Here is a 15711-nt window from a genome sequence, read left to right on the forward strand (position 1 = left end):
CATTAATTAATAATTTTCAGACTTAAATACACGTGAGCCTTTTCTTCTCATTAAATTTTAAGTGAGTGCAATTAAAATTACCATGCAAGCCTCCATTAAGGCAGTGTGCATCTCATCCGTTTTATGCTCTTGATCTGCACCAGCTTCAAGTAGAAAACGAACCATATCCAAATGGCCTTAAAAAAATTTTAAGAATTGGCTGTCAATTGAATATGTAAGTATTAAAATGAAGAATCTTTTTCTTTCATATGTCTACACACAATTCATGACAACTTATTTTGAATTCAATAAATAAATCAATGACAATTCTACAAAGCAAACTCAAAAAAATAAGCAGGCTCTCATCAAGGTCCTATCATCTTGATTTTAAAGACACAATTGGTCCAAAGCACACAATTCTAGTTAAGTAAAGCAATAATGCTTATTCCTTAATTTAATCTCTGTAGAACTATTTATCACATCAAACAACACAATCAAATAGAAAGCCAGGTAAAGTATCTTTGGATCACATTTTCTAAAAACACAGCTTTACAATAACCATAAACTCACTGTGGTAATAAGCAGGCATAGAAAACTTCATTTAAAATAATTCCAATCTTCTTGATACATTTAATATATAAAAAGCCTTAGTAGTTAATAAGAAAAAGACAAACACTCCAATAGAAAAATGGGTGAAGTTTATGAAATGGTAATTCAAAAAACAAATACAAATGAATATTCAACTGATGAAAAAGATATTAAACCTTCCTATTAAAGAAATACACACTAAAATGAGACACCACTTTTTAACTATCAAAATGGCAAATATTAAAAAGAATAATACCCAGTGTTGGTGAGGGTGTAGGGTGGGATAAAGGGCACTCTCAAACACTGCTGGTGGGAGTGTAAATTGGTTCAACCTTTCTAGAAGGCAATTTGGCAATATGTATCAAAAGCCTTAAAAATGTCCATACCCTTTGACCCAGCAATTCCACTTCCAGGAATTTATCCTAAGGAAATAACCAGAGATTAGGCAAAAATGTCTGTACAAGGATGTTATCACAGTGTTTTTAATAATAGTGAAAAACTGGGAACAATTCAAGTGTCCAACAATAGGCAATTATGGTGTATCCATTTGATGTCTTTGGCAGAGACTACTAGTTCCCTATCCAATATTCATTCTCTTATTCTTTCTTAATAACAGAATTCTGATTTTATCTGGGTGACAACATGCCTAAATACTGAAAAGACTACATTTTCCAGCCTCACTTGTAGCAATGTGTAGCCAAGGACATGTAAGTGAGAGTTATAAGGCAAAATTTCTTAAAAGATTCCTTAAAGGAAGCTTACGACCTCTTTATCCTTCCTAGACTATGGATTGTTGGGGCTCTAACTCCCATCTTGGCTTATAAGTAACTTTGAGGACAGAATTCATGTATTAGAATGATATAAAAGTAGAATTCTATCATGATGACAAATGAACTGCCATATTAGCTACAGACAAGATACTCTTGGACTTTTCTTTTGTTCAAATCATTTAATTTGGGTTTGTGATATATGCAATTACATCTACTCATAAAATTCTGTGATCATCAAGAGTTGTAATGCAAGAACATTTACTGAGATGGGAAAATGTTTATGATATCCTGCTAAATAAAATAAGCACCCTATAGTGTCAGTGTATGATTAACACATAAGTGTGTTTCTTTATAAACATACCTAAAAACACACTGGAAGTACACCATTAAAATATTGTTTACAAGCTTTTTAACCTTTAGATGATGGCCTTATATGTCATTTAAAAATTTCTTTGGGCTTTATCATATTTTTCAGGTTTTCTGTATCAAGTATGTATTAGTATTTTTGTATGCATATTATTTTTTAAATGAAGGTGGGGAAAAATCATGTTAAACAAAAGTTATTAAATAATGGAAACCCTCTAAATCTGTCCTAAGTGATTTGGTTGACTTCATAGCTACCTGAATAAATTTAAATTAAAATAAAAGAAACATACACTGGGAAACTATACTACAGAAAATACAGCCTAAAAGTGGGCTTTCTATATAATCTCTTATAAACTATATAATTTATAACACAGGAAAAACAAAAGTTAACTCAAATACTCAATACTTGCTATTCAAAGCTGTCATAAAAATTATAACTATTCATACATATATATAGAGTACCTTTGTAGCATGCAAGTGTAAGAGCACTTTCTTTGAATTCATTAGAATGAGTGTTGATGCCTGCACCATGATCTAGAAGGACTCTTGCAACTTCCACATGACCTGCACTGGCTGCTTCCATTAAAGGGGTATGTCCATTTTCATTATGATCTTCTATATTCGCACCTTCATTAAGTAGCACTTTCACAATGTCAACAAATCCTCCAGCACAGGCATAAGTTAGTGCAGTATTTCCTAACAAAGAACAAAAGGAAATATGAAACTGTGACACAAAAGATAATTTTAATCAGTTATGCCTCTTTAATTCCCTTGCATAAAACACTACAACTACCATCTCAAGTTCTTTTGTTATTGTTGTTGTCACTGATTAGATAATTATATTAATTTTCTCCTAATTAATAGATGCTCCTAAAGGTCCAATATGGTTGGGAGTGGTGGTGCATGCCTGTAATCCCGGTGACTCAGGAGGCTGAGGCAGGAGGATCATAAGTTTAAAGCCGATATCAGCAACTTAGCAAGACCCTGTCTAAAACAAAAAAAAAAACATTAAAAAGGGCTGGGGATGTGGCTTGGTGGAAATGCCCCTGGGTTCAAATCTTGGTACAAAGAAAAAAGGGGGAAAAAAAAAAAAAAAGACTCTACCTCAAATTAAAATAATAAGGTCTGGCGATACAGTTCTAATAGAGCACCCCTGGGTTCAATCCTCGTTACCACCACCACCACAAAAAAAGAAAAAGAAAAAAAAAAAGCAAAAGACCATATATTATAAAATGTCTGGACAACAGAAAAATGCCTAGGAAAGATATAAAACATCTATAGTCAGAAAACAGACAAGTGGTAGCTAAGTCTGAAACTACTGAAAATGGGCACAGGAATCTTTTTGTGGTGATAGAAAAATATTCTAGAATTAGATTGTATTGATGATGGAGCAACTCTAGAAATCTAAAAATTATTGTACCCTATACAAGTGAATTTTATCTCAGTAAGACTATGAAGTTTTTTTGTTAGGTTTTTATTTATTCAAAGAAGAAACAGCTGCATTTGTATTAGACCTGAAAAGATGGGTAGGATTCCTATACAAGAGGAAGGATATCTAGTATCAAACAAAGTTTAAGTAAAAGCAGGTTGACTAGAATGGTGAGCATATCCCCCAATAGAGCTAAAGTGTAGAGGTAAGGTTTTAAGCCCTGATCTCTCCCTACAGTGTGACTCCTCTGGAGTCTGGAAAGAACACTCTTGGGAACCTGTGTTTTTAACAATTTCCCTAAGTGATTCCAACATGCAGGCAGTAGGTATAGTTTGTTGGACAAAATGAATGAATTAATTAAAAACTGAGCCTGATTATAAATTTCCTGATATGAAGATGAAGTAATTTCCTTCTGAAATCTTCTATTTTTCCAAAGAAGTATGAGTTAAAGCTATCAATGGAAATGAGGAGGGGTACGTGGTCAAGGACAGTATTCCACTGACCAACTGGAGGTGTAGAGAGGAGCCTGTCAATAAGTGTATGCTTGCCAGGCACAGTGACACACACCCATAATCCCAGCGCTCAGGAAGTTGAGGCAAGAGGATCAAGAGTTGAAAGCCAGCTTCAGCAACTTAGCGAGCGAGACCCTAAGCAACTTAGTGAGACCCTGTCTTAAATAAAATATTAAAAAAAGGACTGGGAATGTGGCTCAGTGGTTAAGCATCCCTGGGTTCAATCCCCGTACCAAAAGTGTGTGTGTGGGGGGGTGGAGGTATATGCTTACTGTCTGCTTCACCATACCCTTTCTTTCTACAGTATACCCCTTTGAGCTTTAAAAAAAAAAAAAAAAGTGAACTCGACCTCGAGAAAGTCCTTCTTCTCTCAAAATGCTGCACCTCCTTTTTAAAAAATAAAGATGCTGGAACAATCCAGTGATTTTCCAACTGTGTTCCAAATAACTTCAGAATCCCTATTTCCTCCAGGTTCCTCAAAGACCATGGAAGGAGACAGGGAGGGTCAGAGATCAGGAATTTAAGCCTCCATCTATACCTACTTTATTTTTTAAAATATTTTGTTATAAATGAAAACAATACCCTTATCTATTTGTTATTTTTAATGTGGTGCTGAGGATTGAACCCAGTGCCTCACACATGCTAGGCAAGCACTCTACCACTGAGCTACAACCCCAGGACCCTGCCAATCTATACCTATTTTAGATCCCCCTTTTTATCTGTGTACTATTGTATCTGTGTTTCAATATACTATTTTGGGGCTGAAAACAACTTAAAACCCAATGAATTCAATGACCTTTGAGAATCCTCAAGAAGAAATTTAAAATTTCCTTGATGGCGACAACCTCTCTGTATATTTCTCAAAGGAGTATGTGCATAGCATGATGTTCATAACCAGAATCAAATATTTTTATTTTATTTTATCTTAATTTTAAATCTTTTGCTATGGTTCAGCAACCAATGAATGCCCCACTGCAAAAAAGGGAAAAAAAGGGGGAGGGCGTTGTCACAGCAACACAATGGAGTATTACACAAACCTTAAATATGTTTGTAAAGAAAAATTTAAAAAATAAGTGAAGTCAAACAAACTGCACATAGGGTTATGATTTCAACTATGTACTTTTTTACACTGAAAGTATTGAAAGGAACATGGTAACAGTGGTGATTTCTGTGTCACAAAGATTATGTGAGAATACTCCTTGATGTTTTCTACTTTTCAACATTTCTCAAATTTTTTTTAGCAGTTACTGGAGATTGAACCCAGGATCTCACACATGCTAGGCAAGTGCTCTACCACTGAGCTACATCCCAGCTCTTTCTATTTTATTTTGCGGCAGGATCTTGCTAAGTTGCCCAGGCTGGCCTTGAACTTGTAATACTCCTGCCTTAGCCTCCTAAGTAGCTGGGTTTACAGGCATGTGCCACCACACCTAGCTTTAGGGTTTCCATAATGAGCATATGTTACTTTTATAATCAGATAAAAAATTAAGTAAATGAATCTGTTTACCAACACTGTCTAAAATGCATTTTCTTAAGGTAAATGTGAGAGAGATTTCTAAATTTAGTTAATACAAGGGGTCATTTTCAAGGGTTCAACCACAGTATTCACCAAGCTAATCAACTGAAGTAAATGGAAGGCAAAATAGTTTGCCTTTGTCAGACTAGCATTCTCATTCCATACTTAAATTTCATATAAAAATGAAAAAAATATAGGGAAACATCGGGGCTAACTTGGTAGGTAGTAGCAATGGTGTGGGTAGTAGTAGGAGCAGCAGTATCAATAGCAATAATTTTTTTTAGCCATTTACGTTATTGTCATAGCACTGAAATACTTAATATTCTGTTGAAAAACTGTGTTATTGTATATTTATTTCTTAGTATTGTCTCTATTTGGTAACCTTAATGAAAACAGAGATTATATTAATGAATCTTCAATTGGCCAAGTGCAGAATAGCAAATAAAAATAAACAAATGCATTTTTCATCAAATTAAATAAAATACTGAAAAATATTTGGCAAGCTTTAAATAAGTCTGTGTTATTCTTCAATAACAAATATATGCCTTTTAAAAATGGAATTTTTTAAACTTTCTTTATATGTTAAATAGTTGCAGAACAACAAAAATATATTCTGCAAAGGGCTTATTATGAACAGTCCATTTTGCTTCTTCTCAAATACTTCCTCAACTTTTCAAATACTTCAAATGTCATCTTAAAAAGCTGCTTTCAACATTTCTTTACCTAAAATATTCTACAAGTTTCCTCAGCACAATAGGTAACCCATCAGTCTCATAAAATATTCTAATGTATCACTCACAATTATTATTTTTCTTTCAATATTATAACTTAGAAAAACTCAACATCATCTTTCTATGCATATGTATTTCTTAATGTTCTTTAACTTCTCCTTTGTCTTTACAGACTTATTCATAAGACAATTCATTGTTTTAGGCATACTTTCCTTTTATTTTTTTGCAGTTCTGGGGATTGAACCCAGGGCCTTATGCTTGCAAGGCAAGCACTCTACCCACTGTGCCATATGTCCCCAGCCCCAGCATACTTTCCTTCTAACAATTATCTTTAACCTACTTTTACAACACAACCGAGCAAGATAGGTAGGTATATATATCCCCCTCGGCATAACTCCTTCAAAAGAAACACTTTTTTAAAAGATTATTACCTTTTGGTCTCCCCCTTATTTCTTCCTTGATTTTGTTTTGTGGGGTTTTATTTATTAAAAGGAGTGTAGAGATGGCTTAACTATCCAACAGTAGGGGAATAAAAAAGATCTTAAAGGTTCAGTGAGGAAACTATTATTTCAAAACCCATCTGTTCAGAATTTAATTGCTCAGCCTTCTCAGAAATTATGCATGTTAATATTACTACAATAAAGACAAAGTGGTCAAGAGAAAGGTCAATACTTCCTTATGGGGGGGTCTTACTCATTTTAAGAAAAATTTAAGATACATTTAACTTTTACTTAATGATGGAAAACATATGCCTTTATTACTTAAATTTTTCTGAAATTTTTTTCAAAACTGAAGTAATACATGGCTACCTCACTAGCACATAAATTAAATCCAAGGAAACTCTTTATCAAATCTACATCAAGATGTATGACAAAGATTGGTGATAGCTATGAGTCTGTGACATGTAGATAACTAAAAGAATAGTCCATACTAGGGTAGCTTTTATGATACACAAGAATATCTTATTAGAAAATGTTTTCAGCACAGTTCACATGAAAAACCTTATAGGGTAAACATTCTTAGGTTAATCTATAATCTAAAATCAAGGAAGTTGTATTAAATGAGATGAGGAATTACAAGAGATATACTTCATAATTGTGCCTCCTTATACATTATATATCATTGTGGCAAAAAAAGAAACTACAGCAGAAAAACCATTAATCTTGACCAAATAAAATACGTTTGTTTTAAAGACTGGACGATATCAAATTAATCTATATTTTCCTCAGAGATTCTACAGAAAAGCTAAGATTTTTTTCTATAGGGTTTACATTGGTTTTCCCCAGGAATCAAATTTGTATCTCTCAGGTTATAATTAATTGCATCAATTTATATTTATATATTAATTGCATCAATTTTATCAACAAACATTATCATTCTCTGCATACCTGTTGCAGACTGGGAGTTGACATCTGCATCATGGAGGAGTAATAATTTCACAATATCTAAATAACCTCCACTGGAAGCTGCCATCAAGGGAGTTATATCTCCTTTATTCCCTCGATCTTCAACATTAGCATGCATAGCCAGCAATACCTTTAAAACACATACACAGAAAGAAATTATCAATTCTTACTATTAATAGTATTTCTAGAAAACACTGAATCTAGAGAATACAAGAATACTTTTAGAGGAGGGATGAGGAAAAATCAAAAGTAATCACTTTTTGGGAAAACATACAAATTTTTACTGTTCATAATGCCAGGTCAGATCTTATAATAATAGTATATAGTAGCCTTTAAATAAAGTAAGATCTCATTAGCCATCCTATTATAAAATGTGAGTGTAATAGTCAAAGTAGTTGTGTTATACAGCTGGACACAGTGGCACATGCCTGTAATCCCAGCGGTTCTCAAGGCTGAGGCAGGAAGATCACCAGTTCAAAGCTAGCCTCAGCAACTTAGCAAGGCCCTAAGCAACTCAGCAAGACCTGTCTCTAAATAAAATACTAAAAAGGGCTGGGGATATGGTTCAATGGTTAGGCGCTCCTGGGTTCAATCCCCGGTACCCCACTACAAAAAAAAGTTGTGTTATGTTTCAGATTTTCTAGGAAGAGAGCAGTAAAACTATACTCACAAGATATAAACTAACTGATAAAAATACAACTATTTCCCAATATTGCTCTAACACTGAAGGAAAAACACTAAAAGAATTGGGATAATCTGAATGCAATGGAAATAAAGCACTACTTCCTATTTTATCTGCATATTGTTTCTAAAGAAAAGTTTAAAATATGATTATGATTCCTATCAGTTTCTTATTCATTAGAACTAGTTTTGAGAAAGTGGCAGAAAAATGAACCACGCCCAGTTGCATGTACAGGTAACAAAACGAATTGTATAAATTTGTATTTTGCCTATTGCCAAAAGGGAAGAGGAAAGGAGGGACTCTGGTCTTGAATTATAAGTAATAAAAATATATAAGACGTCAACCTTTCTACAATTTTAATTACTAAAGATTATTTTGGCTTACTTGTGCTAATTCATAATACCCTGCTGAACAAGCCAAACACAGCAGGCTTTCTCCTTCTTCTGTATGTTCATTTACACTTCTGCCTTCATCTAGCAATTTACGAACAGCATTCACATCTCCATCTGAACAAGCTTCTGCTAGACTGCGACTGAAAACAAAACCATTCAACAATTACCTGATAAAGAACACTCAGGATTCTATGATAATAAATTACATTAAGTAGAGACACACATACAAAAATGTTACTATAGAAAGAGAAAAAATAAATTGTAGGAACATATTATTTGCTGAGTATTCTGTCTGCAACTCTAATTATTCATGTCAACAAAGTCAAAAAGTGAATTTGAAAATAACAATAATATTTATCATTAAAAGTCTTCTAACATATTGCAAGATATTTAAATAAAGTCTTGTGAAGCATTAGATGCTTCAAATGATTTCCATTTTGGTATGCACTCCTATTGCTTAAAATCTTATTTGGTAACAGTGAAGGTGAAAATCTAAGAAAATAATTTTACTGTAAAATGACTAACCACATCCGTGAATCTTAAATTTTAATGTACATAAAATCACCCACATTTCTTGTTAAAATGTAGATTCTGCAGGAGAAGAGAGGAGGGGAGAACTACTAGAGAATGACTGGGAAGAAAAAAAACCCATAGATTCTGGTGGGCGTGGTGGTAAATTCCTGTAATCTTGACACTCGGGAAGCTAAGGTAAGAGGATCACAAGTTTGAGGCCATCCTTAGCAACTTAGTAGAACCCTGTCTCAAAAACAAAAAATAAGAAAGGGGGGGCGTTTAGCTCTATGATACAGTGTGCCTGGTGAGTTCAATTCCCCAGTACCACAAAAAGAAAAAAAAAAAAAAAAAAATGCAGATTCTGATTCAGTACATCTGGGTAGGGCCCAAGATTCTGCATTTTTTAATAAGCTGTGATGTGATAATGATACAGATAATCCACGGACCATATCTGAGTAGCAAACAACTAGACTACAGCAATAGTAACCCACTTCATTTATTACTAGTCTAGCAGCCAGTTTAGAGTTCACTACTATAACCTCTAGAAGTAACTTCTTGAGTAGAAACCAGGCCTTACTTAGTTTGGATTTCTTTTTCTTTTTCTTTTTCCGGTACCAGGGATTGAACTGATCCACGTCCCCAGCCTTTTTTTTTTTTTTTTTTTTTGAGATAGGGTCTTACTAAATTTAGTTTGGATTTCTTATATACTCTAGTATAGCATAAATTCCACAAAAATGCTCAATGAATAAGAGTTGGATGCAAGAATAAAAAGGTCAAATTTATTTATATCTCCATAATATACATACATTTATATATTCAATTAAAATGTAATATCCATTCTGATATCTATTTGGCTAATATTTATAAGCTCTTCCAAAAGATATATTTAACCAAAATTGGCTAAATCCACTCAAGAATATCTAATATACAACATTAAACACATACGTGTCCACTTGTCCTGCATTGTGGCTGTTTTCTGCTCTCATCCGTGTCAGTGCAGCAGCAGCTTCATCCAAAGCACAACTAACTGAGGATGTCAGTCTCCGGAGTACCTCAGGATCTGCAAAAGCTTTACCATCAGCAGTTGACAATTTGCCAATTCCTTCACGTGCATCAATCAGGTAGTACAAGGGAAGAAAAGGTATAAAAGTGAAAATTATAATTACATTTCAAAACACCATATTCTAGAGCAAAGAAATGACACAGCCCTATAGATAGGGCTACTAGTCAAAGATAAGGTTGATAATTTCAATTCTGCCATTAATGTCAAAACTATGACATAACTACCCAAATTTTAGCATTTCCATCTTCACAATGCACTTATTAATTTGTCTTCTACCTAACTCCAAATAAAACCTAACAGGATGCTTATTGTATCAAATAAATAAAATTTCAAAGTACACAGTCTATGGTATTTTTGGTATTAATGAAGGAGATACTCTATAATTCATTGTAACAAACAACCTAACATTTTCTTCCTCTGGTCAAACATCCACTTAGAACCACCTTCTAGAGTAACAATTTAAATTAAGTGTACCCTTATAGACACCATAAATAAACTTAAGACAAAAAAAAAAAAAAATGTAAAACCCATGTATGCAATGAATTTTTAAACAATATAATAAAATTTACTAATATAAAATTAATAATTCATGTAGCCAATGAATTTATAAACAATATAATAAAATTTACTAATATAAAATTAATGCAAACTAAAGTGTTAAGATCATGTTTCAGGTATGAAATTGACAAAAAAAATAAAAGGTCTGACATATGAGGTCCTCTCAAAACTGTTGATAGAAATGTAGCTGGTATAAATGAGGGGGACACATTTGATGCCAGTTATCAAAAATTTAAATGCAAATAGCACTTCCCAAAAATCTGTCCCACAGAGTAGAGAAACTCTAAAAAAAGCTACTAATATATAAGGATATAAACCACAGTAGTATTTCTGGTACTAAAAAATTGGATATAAGCCAAATACCCCTCAATAAGGAATTGTAAAATTAATTATGGTGCATCCAAGCAACTGAATATTGTCTCATCCACTAAAAGGAGGAGAAAGATTAGCATGAATTATCATGGAAGAATAGTCACAATTTTAAAAAAAAAGTTATATTATATATAGTATGATCCTGCCCCTTTTTTTTTTCCTACAGAGAATTGAACCCAGAGGCACTTTACCACTGAGCTATATTCCCACTTTTTTTTTTTTTTTTTTTTTGAAATAAGATCTCCCTAAGATGCTGAAGCTGGCCTCCAACCCATGATACTCTGCCTCAGCCACCTGAGTAGTTGGGATTACAGGTGTGTATACCACACCTGACCTCTTATTTTATTTGATTTTTTAAAATTTTGTATGTTTAAACATCTACATGTAGTTATATTACCACAAGGGGAAAAGTGAGAAAGTATATATACACCCTTGACAGACAATGAAAAGGCTTTATTATCTACTTAGTATGTTTCATACTGCTTTAGCAATATTATAATTATAATATTATAATTTAAACTATTGACATTGATGGATGTGATGTTGTGAAATTATAATTATAATTTCATACTGCTTTAGCAATATTATATAGAATGCATGTAAAATTTAAGTTTTTAAAGTTCTTTTTTAAAAAAATAACAGATTTGTTTAGCACTTTATAAATGCTTATATATCAAAATATTTAACAGTATCTGGAGCAAAGACAGATCAAAATATGAATGTAATTAAAGTTCTTCTTGACATGGTGTTAATTCTTAATTTTTTCTAAGAATCTCAATATTGAAGAAAAGAGTATTCTAGGTTCTGTTTTAGGTTAAAATAGTGACCAGAATTTTTTCATGGGCTATGGATCTCAGAGGTAGAGCACTTAACTAGCATGTGCAAGGACCTGTGTTCAATTCCTCAACACCACAAAAACAAACAAAAACCCAGCTATCTTCATTAAGAAGGGTTGGTAAGGTTTAGCATGATCTCATAACTTTAAGTTCCTCTTAAATGTTATAGGCTCCACACAATTTCCAAAAAGCAAATTAAAATACTGATGCACACAAAAAAGTGTTCACTAAACAACTGTCTTACTATATGAACATGACCTGGCAGGAAACACAGACACTCTCGCATGTATCCAAGTAAAGTAGTTGAGCTGAAGAAGAGTCTCCATTGCTATTCTGTTCATAGTCATGACTGTTTTTAAGAACCTAACTCGTTTTTAGATTATATTTGCATCTGTGACTTTACCACAAGCCCCACTGATGGTAGAGAGCCTGGATCAGGTAAAGTGACATGCCACCTCCCACAGTGGGGCTCCTCTGCAGGTGTCCATTCCTCTCTTCCCAAATTCTTTCCATATCTTTTTCAGTGAAGAGAAACGCAATGAATGTTAGGTCACTCCTGTCTATTCAGCTTCAGAATTTTATATTGTTTTATATAAAATTATTCCAGAATAGAAACTGGTTTTATTGCCAGGTTCTTTTTTAAACATGTTTTAACTCCCATATAAACAAACTTTCCAATTTAAGTTTTTCATAAACTTTTCTTAAGGTCAAATTTGTCTCCTGCAATGATGTGATAAGTTACCAAATAATTGAGATTATTTTAAAAGGTTTTGTTCATATTCTTGTTTTATAATTAAAATTTACATTTAGTGTGTGTGGGTTTGTGTTTTTTTGTTTTGTTTTTTGGCTAAATGTAAGGTGGATATTTCTGTAATTTTACATGGTTTCTTACTGAGATTTTATATATAAATTATAAAATGTTTCCCTAAAAAAAAAAAAAACCTGTCTTAAAGGCTTCGGTTATGTAACTCAGTGATACAGCACTTGCCTAGCATGAGTGGAGGCCTGGATTTATTCCTAACACCCCTCACCACACACACACACACACAAAATAAAAAAGAAAATTTAAATACCGTCTTGCATAGGTCTTAGAGGCATACTATTTTAAAATATATTTGAGTTTCTCTGGACACAACATCATATTCATCAATGTCAATAATGTCAATAGTTTAAACTGTGTTTAAAAATTTTTTTTTAATTCAGTCATTTTTGATGCTTCCTGAAAAATAAACATTATTTTCAAGGTTTACTTTCTCTTTCATAATATAGATATAAAAACAAGTCACCCTAAGGTATCTTGCTATTTATGCCAGACTCATTATGAACCAAAGAAAAAGGGAGGAAGAATGCTAATGAACCCAAAAAACTCTGAATGAGAATCATGAGGTACACATAAGAAAAAGATATGAGTTTGAAATCCTTAATTGGGGGGTTACAAAATAGTTCTCACAACATGAGTGAATTTCAGCCTAAACCAGAAGGTAATATGTACTATAAATCATAAATGTGGGCTTGGCAAGGAACAGAAAATTGGTCCAGACAAGACCTGCAGAAGAGAAACACCTTTCCATATTTCTCTCTTATCTAAAGAAAACAAATGTGAGGTTCTAAAACACAGAAAAATAAATTAATTCATTAAATATAGCATGGCAATGTCATTTCAGATCTAATACAATATATTCATAAATCTTAACTAGGAGATTCACAAGAGATCCAGACTAGGAGGGACATGCAATGTAATTCATCTTTAAACTTTTTTTTTCTCTTTAATTACCAGTGTTTGCTGAATACTTACATATTTTTTTCTTCTAAATATTTTATTCCATCTAATTTTAAGTTTCTATCAGTTCAAAAGTCAATCTGCTACAAACTATACTATATGCTTTTATGCCACTCTTCTTTTCCACAACAGGACAGTTTAAAGAGTTTCAAGATTCTGAGTAAATATATTCCTAATGCAATATCCACTTGTTTCCAAGAACAATATAAAAATGCTGAATTTCCTTTATGTTTTACTTTTCCCCTAGTCATTAACTGATGAAATGCAAGTTTTTCTTCTTATTATGTTAAAGGCTGCTATGTTCTTTCTGAATGTCTTTCAAATTTATTAAAGAATTTAGAAGCTGAATTAAATATTCTATACATTCTTAAACCTTGAATATTCCACATAAATAGCTTTAATATAGGATAAGGTAAAAATATGACACCCTAATAAGTTTCTAGGCACTTTTTTTAATGTTATAAATTCTTCATCTAAATGAAATTCTTATTCTAAATAAAACTGCACAATAGTATTAAACAAATTAAGGGAGTGCTATACGAAGTGAACATATTGCAAAAAGGTCATATTCAGAGATTATAAAATTTTAACTTTCACCTTTGCTTTTAGAAGAAATAAATGGCTTTTGTTACAATGCAACAAAAACTTTGTATAATGAATAGAGCAGATTATACAATGTAAAATAATATGTACTATTTTGAGAATGTATGCTTTTATCATGAATTTTCTTTTATGATACTTCAGAACAAATAATTAACATACTCTGATATGCTTTAGTCCAAGTTTGTGTTCAATGTTTTATTTAAATGCCTATTAAGTAGGCACTGGGGTTGTAGCTCACTGGTAGAGCACCTGACTAGTACATGTGAGGCACTGGGTTCCATCCTCAGCATCACATAAAAATAAATAAATAAAATAAAGTTATGGTGCCCATCTACAACTAAAAATTTTTTTAAATCTCTATTAAGGACTGCGATTGTGGCTCAGTGGTAGATCCCTTGCCTAGCATGTATGAGGTACTGGGTTTGATTCTCAGCACCACACATAAATAAATAAACAAATAAATTTCCATTGACAACTAAAAAGTATTTTTTTAAAATGTCTATTAAAGGGGTAGGGTTGTGGCTCAGTGGTAGAGCTCTTGCCTAGCAAGTGTGAGGTCCTAGGTTTGATCCTCAGCACCACATAAAAATAAAATAAAGATGTTGTGTCCACCTACAACTAAAACAAAACATTTTTTAAAAATCTATTAAATAAAAAGAGATATTTTTAATTAAGTTATGCATAGATTAAATGAATAAGTAATCAATATGCAGAGTTTCCTAATCAGTTAAGATAAAAAAGTCAGAATTTGATGAAATAAATTTATCTCACATATTTTTATTCTATAATATAATAGGTAAGACTCCCCTGATAATTATTTTTACTACCTTAACAGTACTATAGTTGAGTCAGGCACGGTGGTACACAACTATAATCTCAGGTACTCGAGCGGCTGAGTCAGGAGGATCAAAAGTTCAAGGCCAGCCTCAACAACTTAGCAAGGCCCCAAACAACTTAGTGAGATCCTGTCTCAAAATTAAAAATTAAAAAAAGGGCTGAGGAATGTGGCTCAGTGGTTAAGCATCCCCGGGTTCAATTCCTAGTACCAAATTAAAAAAAAAAAAAAAAAAAAAAAATCTACAGTGGAGTGTCTGGAAATCACTCATTGTCTTCAACCAAGAATTTTTTAAAATATGAAATATGAACATTTTCTTTAGGAAATAAAAAATAAAATAAATTTTACAAAGACTGCAAATTTTGTATAATGTTACATAATTTGAGGATAATCTTATACAACTTTATAGAGAGATCTAGATTTTAAAGAGATGAAAACAAAGCAAGCAAGCAAAAAAAAAAAAAAGTACCTGCTGCTTCTAGCAATGCTTCTAGTCGTGCCTGTGTCTCTGGATCCACAGTGCGTAAGTCTGCTCCTTCTGTAGTACTTGACAAGAAGATCTCTGATGTTGTTTTAAGCACTGGGTTATCCAAGTCTTCTTGGTCCAAAATAAATGATTCGACCTATCAAAGATGCAAAATCCAAGAGATGATTAACAATATGATTAGAATAACTATAAGGTAATATGACTTCTTATTTGGAATTTAAATATGACCAGTAATTTTAGAAACATGGGGTTATGGTAATGGACCTTAAGGGAGTATTCTGACTATCAAATAA

At 32.7% G+C, this 15711-nt stretch overlaps 1 protein-coding gene across 9 annotated transcripts in view; it reads right to left on the minus strand.

Annotated features, from left to right (window-relative positions):
* LOC306663564 (ankyrin repeat and KH domain-containing protein 1) overlaps positions 1 to 15711 on the minus strand; it is a 128326-nt gene that overhangs the window by 79145 nt on the left and 33470 nt on the right. For 8 of the 9 annotated variants that reach the window (XM_079143928.1, XM_079143931.1, XM_079143927.1 and 5 more), the window contains exons 2-7: positions 15401 to 15554; positions 9830 to 9986; positions 8364 to 8511; positions 7280 to 7427; positions 2166 to 2399; positions 82 to 176 (exon numbers count right to left, since the gene is read on the minus strand). In XM_079143928.1, the coding sequence (XP_079000054.1) occupies positions 82 to 176; positions 2166 to 2399; positions 7280 to 7427; positions 8364 to 8511; positions 9830 to 9986; positions 15401 to 15554 (936 nt within the window). The remainder of the gene's footprint in view (positions 1 to 81; positions 177 to 2165; positions 2400 to 7279; positions 7428 to 8363; positions 8512 to 9829; positions 9987 to 15400; positions 15555 to 15711) is intronic. The other variant, XM_079143926.1, reaches the window with a different exon arrangement.

This window comes from Sciurus vulgaris, assembly GCF_902686455.1.
Source record: "Sciurus vulgaris genome assembly, chromosome: 6".
Taxonomy (NCBI): domain Eukaryota; kingdom Metazoa; phylum Chordata; class Mammalia; order Rodentia; family Sciuridae; genus Sciurus; species Sciurus vulgaris.